General features: G+C 47.2%; 1 protein-coding gene across 1 annotated transcript in view; it reads left to right on the forward strand.

Annotated features, from left to right (window-relative positions):
- The first annotated feature begins 528 nt into the window (after positions 1-528).
- The window catches only part of apoba (apolipoprotein Ba), a 29,615-nt gene continuing 23,505 nt past the window's right edge, over positions 529-6,638 (forward strand). The window contains exons 1-9 of the mRNA XM_015023349.1: positions 529-711; positions 2,011-2,052; positions 2,317-2,429; positions 2,498-2,643; positions 4,125-4,272; positions 4,389-4,541; positions 4,843-4,967; positions 5,045-5,121; positions 5,201-5,657. Of these exons, the coding sequence (XP_014878835.1) occupies positions 660-711; positions 2,011-2,052; positions 2,317-2,429; positions 2,498-2,643; positions 4,125-4,272; positions 4,389-4,541; positions 4,843-4,967; positions 5,045-5,121; positions 5,201-5,657 (1,313 nt within the window). The 5' untranslated portion in view covers positions 529-659. The remainder of the gene's footprint in view (positions 712-2,010; positions 2,053-2,316; positions 2,430-2,497; positions 2,644-4,124; positions 4,273-4,388; positions 4,542-4,842; positions 4,968-5,044; positions 5,122-5,200; positions 5,658-6,638) is intronic.

A 6,638-nucleotide genomic window follows, 5' to 3' on the forward strand; every position in this document is an offset into this window, starting at 1 on the left:
AAGGCAGACAGAGGCCTGTCAGTGTCTGTTGTATTTCATTTCCTCTCTGCTTAAACCGCTGAAGCAGAAACGAGACTTCAACGTTTTCCGTCATCTGACAAGCAGCAAATCTACTCTATTCACCAAAAACGTTTTAATTCACCAAAAACTGATCTGTAATCTGGATCGTTCTCTACGTTGAGCTCCAGTTAGCCGCCTTATCTCACTGCGCAGGAGGCAACTGGGTCACAGGCAAAAGGTTAAACGTAACAAGGTGACCGGAAGGCTTATTATGTTGTACAAAAAAAAAAAACCCAACAAAAAACAAAGAATTTTAGTACATGTTATTATTTGTCAGAAGAGGGCTTAGGAAATAATAATACCAAAAAAATTGACCAAAAGGGCACTTTGGGGCAAGGAGCAAAAGGGGCAGGTGCTCAGGCCCCCCAGGTCCCCCCTCTGCACGTGCCTGGCAGGGAATTTGAATCAGAACCAGCTGACCGGGTAACGGTCTGAACTTCGACCCGGCCGATACCGCAGCAGATAAAAGATCCAATCGGACCGGAGCCGCCGCAGTCGATGCTGGACGCTCCAGGTACACCAGCAGAACTCGTCTGTTTGGCCCGGTTGCAGAACCTGAGTGATCAACCCTGCAGCAGAACCCAGTTATTGGGCCCGGAATGGATTCTGGCCCGCTGTGTTTGCTCCTGCTGCTGAGCGCCGCTCTGGCACGTAAGTCTGGACCTTCCTGTAGAACTTCAGAACATCTGGACCTGTAGTCACCGACCCGGTTCCGTTAGCTGGCTGCAGGATCTGCTGATTCGGATCTGCAGCTGTAACGTCTAGCTTCTGGTTCTGCTGTTCAGATTGGACCTCACACGGGTTTGGGAACGGATAAGAACTGCAGCAAAGACTTACTGGTTCTGTGAGGCTGTGTGACTAACTGGTCTTACTGGCAGTAACTGATCAACCAGTAAAGGTTGCCATGGTGATGCTAGCAGCGTCCAGCGGCTCCACGGTTTGTTAGCGCTAAATATTTTCAGGTCATTGATTATTTTATGATAATTATGAATGATTATTTATTATTGATTATTATTAACTTTTCCCAGATCAATACCTTAATACTTTATAAAAAATCTGATTGATGGAGGAAACTCAGCTGATGACACGACTAACCCTTTAATACACAGCGGAAGTCTGATCTGTCCGTGGTGCTGTGGGCTCCCTGACCCCAGAAACAGTGGGAATCACCATAGCAACCACAAGGACAGCTCACATCTCTGCAATGATTCTATTCTTAATTGGTGATGGCATCCATCCGTCATCCATCCATCATCCATCCAACCAACCATCATCCATCCATCATCCAACCATCCAACCACCATCCATCCATCAATCATCTATCCATCCATCCAACCATCATCCATCCATCATCCATCCATCCAACCATCATCCATCCATCCATCATCCGTCATCCATCCATCAATCATCTATCCATCCATCATCATCCATCAATCCACCATCCATCCAACAACCATCCATCCATCCGTCATCCATCCATCCATCCATCCATCCAACTGCCATCCATCCATCCATCCATTCAACCATCATCCATCCATCCATCCATCATCCATCCACCCATCATCCATCCATCCTGATCTTTGGTCTCCTATTGGTTCTTTTCTTCTTCTACTGATCAATGATGGCAGACTCTGAACTCTTTTAGAACAGCAGAAATGTTTCTGGATCCTTCTCCAGATTACCTACTTTAGAATATCTGATCTCTGACATATGCAGACAAGACCTTTGACCTGCACTATCCACTGGACTTGTGTGTCCAAATCAAGTCCAATCAGTTGACTTGACTGGATCTCTGATCAGATTAGCATCATGATTGGAGAAGAAAACTCTGTTTGATGAGGAACATCTGTTTCTAGCTGTTTGACATTCAGCTCCAGTCTCAGTAGAAATAGACACTTTAATTAGAATCTTCTGTTGATGTTCATCAGCTGCTTTGTTCTAACCCTGCAGTTTGTTTTCCAGAAGATGTGGAGGAACCAGCTTCATGTCAGAGTAAGTTATCTACCACAGACACATCTGGGGGTCAGGGGTCGATCCAGAGCAAACAGACAGACGCTACTGATGGATCAATGCTGCTCTCTGAGATAATGGCCTGTTTGTTGGAGATAACAGCAGGAGCTCTGCCACAAAGGGTTCAAAGGTCAGCTGTTCCAGTATTGGGGGGTTGTCTGACGTACAGGAGGATGTAGAAATATGACATCAGGATTTGACTAAAGTGATGCCTTCAGCATAAAGATGCAGATTGCTTCTTTGCAGTGGCTTCCAGATTTAAGGTCCACAGGAAATACGTGTACCGGTACAACGCAGAGGGCCGGAACGTAGCGCCGGGTTCTGCTAGCCTGCAAAATGGGCCTAAAGTCACTTGTGAGGTAAAAACAGTTAAACTGATAACAGCTCTTATCTGAGGTCCCCTCACTGACTCGTCCCACATCTGCAGGTAGAGATCGAAGTCCCCCAGACGTGCAGGTTCATCATTCACACACGAGACTGCACCGTCAGTGAAGCGTCCACCTCAGACGCTCGAGCTGAGGCGGCCTACAGCCCGGCGCCCAGCTCCGACACCTTCAAAGCCGTCATGGAGAGGTCAGAGGACATACTGGTTCCGGTAAAACCTGAGCAGAGCTAACAGACTTCAACATTTTTAGGCCTGAATAACTTTAGATCCGTCCCAGAAAAACAGCAGGACACCTGTTAAAGCTTCACTCGATTGGTTTATAACGAACGTTTCCACTTCTAATGGGGAGAGCTGGTTTTGTTCTTTTACAGACTCTCTTACTTCACCTTAACCGAGCAGTCAGCGCGCAGTCACCTGGTTTCGGGACGCTCGTATTCACACACGGCGACGCAGACTGCTTGGGGCTCACTTCCTGCTTCAGGCCACAGCTGCCAGGGTTCCCCTTCCTCCATGCATCCTCCAGTTTCTTTTAACAAAGCACCACAGAAAGAGCGCCGCCCTTCTGCAGACAGACTCCTCTGTGGACAACAGTGTTGCAACTCCCACCCAGGAGTTTTTAGCCATCTGACAAGCTTTGGAGTGATTTAGTGAAGAATCATACAAAATGTAGATAATTCGTCACTGCGTTGCATGAACAATTCTCAAAAGTATGTATATCTCTTGCAGATACAAAAGCCAGATGATGGAAGTGGACTAGATCAGTGTTTCTCCACCCTGGTCCTCAGCCCCCTGCTCTGCATGTTTTAGATGAGCCTCTATTCCAGAACAGCTGAGAAAAATGATTGCAGGACCATCAGGTGCTGCAGATCCTGTTAATCACCCAGAGATACAAACCAGGTGGCAGAAGGGAAACGCCTAAAACATGCAGGACAGGAGGGCTGAGGACCAGGGTGGAGAAACACTGGCTTAGCTGAAATAAAATAACATTTCTGTCTGAGTACATTTCTGCATTATACAATCTCATAAACTTCTCACCAATGACGCAACACTCTGCATAGCGGTCTGTTGCAATAGATAATAAACATAACAATATGGATAAAAAACTGATTAAACCAAAATGACACACCAAGAAAAGCAATAAAATTAAGATACATAAACCAGAGAGAACAACTCGGCTTTAAAAACCTCCACAGAACGTGTCGAGCTGCAGTCTTCAGGGAAACTGGTCCAGAAAGGAAAATGCCCGCTCTCCAACAGGTTTTTTAAGCTTTAAGCCGCAGCCCTGAGATCGGAGAACATGAGATTTCAGCTGCAGACAGACAGACAGGAAAGCAGCAGTCCATTAGTGAACGGGCGTCAGTACTGAAGCAATGGGCTCATATTTCCTTGTTTTGGTTCAAATATAAGTAGACTGGTCAATGAACAAATGCATAGACAAGAACCATGTGTGATTTTAGTGAAGTTCCTAAGATAATAAAAGTCATTCCCTGTTGATTATTCGTCATGGAGAACTGGGTTGAGAAGTTCTTATTATCCCTGCATTTTGTGATGCAGGTTTCACAAGTAGTGACATTTTTGAGGTCCAGTGACCATCAAAAGATACTAAGGAGAAGAAGAGCGATGAGACAGAGATGTTACTTTGTGCTGAAACACAAGTGTCTTCTTCCAGGAGTCCGCTGAAGGTCAGTGTCCACTCAAACGGCCGTGTGGAGGTTTACCCCGAGGCGGACGAGTCCATCAACATCCTCAACGTCAAGAGAGGCATCATTTCTGCTTTCCTGTTTCCCGTCGTGGAGGATGGATGGACTGGTCTGGTGGTTAGTGTCCAACACCATAGAGCTCCAACTGGTCGGAGATAGCAGGACGATCTTCACACACTCCAAGAATAACAGTCATCTCTGGTCTCTGAGCTGGTGTTTGTGTTTTCCCTCAGAGTACGGTCCACGGTCGCTGTCTCACCACAGTCACGGTTCATTCCAGGCAGGATGTTACCACAGACGCCAGTGCTTCCAGAGATCTGTCCCAGTGTGACCAGTTCTATGGCAGGACTCTCACCAGCAGCCCAGTGGCTCTGCTGCAGCAGATGGTGAGAAAACGCTCTATGTAGCAAATTATTGACTTCTGGAAAGTGTAACCTGCCTGCAGGGTGCAGCTTCACCCGCAGCACAGAGGCTGTAAAGGAGCGTCCAAAGTCTCAGGAACTTTCTGACCCTCCAGCTTCACTCCATGGATAATCTGGAGAGAAACTGTCCCCCTCTAGTTTATGTAGTCTAGACTTGCCAGGGCCACCTAAAACCACTTCACCATGCAGCAGCTGGGAGAAGCTCCTCCTCCTGCTGCTTCTGGTTCTACTGAGCAGAAATAACTGCTCACTGATTGGTTTTCAGCACAACCCTGTCTCAAAACTCATCAGCAGCACCCAGAGCTGCAGATACCAGTTTGATAACAGAGGAACACACATCACCATAGCCAAATGCACTGAAAAGCACAGATACCTGCCGTTCTCCAGCGGGTGAGTCTGACTCAGAGCTGAGCTGCATTTCTGGAGAGTATTGAAGGTTCTTAGCCACACTATCGTTTGCATTTCAGAGAGAACGGGATCTCATCGACGGTGACCCAGGATCTGAGCCTTCAAAATGTAAAAAGGACCAGTAGCAGAAGATTTGGTGAGCTGTTATTTCTAAAACTGCTGTGGATTTTCAGTTTTAAAACTTAGGACCTAAAACATCAACTTGTTGCTCACAGATGCAGACCCCCTGCAGGCAAAGCCTCTCCACCTTGATAAACCAGAAGACAAAACTCCAGTCCAGATGAAGGATGCCGTTCTGGGCACCCTGCAGGAGCTGGTGGCGCTAGCGAGCACAGATCAGGGTCAGAAACGGACCAGCCTTTTCCACAAGCTGGTGTCCAGCCTGAGAGTCCTGAGGAACGAGACCCTCAGCCAGACAGTTGCTGAGATGGTCCAAGTGTCCAACTGGCTGACCTTCCAGGCCCTGTTCCAGTGTGGAACCTCAGAGTGCACCAGCGCCATCATGCAGGTCATCTGGACCACTGACAGGGTCTCCCTGGAGGTGGATGCTCTGGTGTATGCGCTAGCTCTGCAGCCCAATCCAGATGCAGCACGTGTGAGAGACATGCTCAGCATGGCTCAGTACAAACAGAGCAAGGCCATCATGTTCGCTCTGGCAAACACAGTAAGAAAGTGAGTCAGGGCTTCAGCAACAGGGGGTCCAAATGTCTTACAGGGACAGCAAGGTCTTCGCTAATGTGTTTGTGTGAGCAGTCAGTGTCTTACCTGTGGAACATCTTGGACAGAGCAATGCCTGTTGTTAAGACTTATCATGGTGAGACAAACAATCTTTAAATAAACTAAACTTAGCTAAGTAAAACTGATGGAGTTATAGAATAATAGAAACTAAAATAGAGAGGGGCCAAAGATGGATGATGGATGGATGATGATTTAAAGGTTGTCTCAGGCTGGGACTCAAGATACCAGGACAACTTAAACCACTAAAGTTGTCCTGGTAGCATCAACCTTTAATTCAAAAAGGTTCATGCTAATGTTAATTTTCAATGTTCATGTGTAATGATTTGAGTTCTCTGCTTAGTTTTGGTTCTGTTTCTTTCTGTGAGTCTCTGTGTCGTCCTGTCTTGATTGTTCCGAGGTGTCTCTTGTTCCGTGATCACCCCCTGTGTCTTTAATGCCACCTGTTGTCTCTGTCTCTTGTCGGATCCTTGTCTACCCTGCCGTAAGTCGTATGTCGTGTTGCTAGGGTTGCCACCTTTCAGAAATCAAAATAAGGGACGCCCACTAATGCGCGTCATCCTAGTCTCATGAGCGGGGCGCGGTGCTTCGACAAGGGTTACCAAGGGACCAGTCCCTATATATTTAAAGGCAGCGTGTCGGTGTTACCCAGAAAGCAGTTGGGTACAATATCGCAACACCAACACCGTGAGTGAAACACCGTGAGTGAAACAATGACTGAGGCAGCCTACCATATAAAGCAGGGGTCCTCAACTTTTTATTATCCCGGACCGAACAAGACTTTAAAATTTTGCTGCGGCCCGGGCAGAGCGGAGGGGGTTGGGGGTGAACCGTCAGATAAGGCTTCTGCATGTTGGTGTTCCTGCTAAATCCTGAATAAACCCAATATGGTTTGTCTTGGCCCTTTTATCGCAGCCT

This window comes from Poecilia latipinna, unplaced genomic scaffold (assembly GCF_001443285.1).
Source record: "Poecilia latipinna isolate Pla-1442-1.1 unplaced genomic scaffold, P_latipinna-1.0 Scaffold3283, whole genome shotgun sequence".
NCBI classification, from domain to species: Eukaryota; Metazoa; Chordata; class Actinopteri; order Cyprinodontiformes; family Poeciliidae; genus Poecilia; species Poecilia latipinna.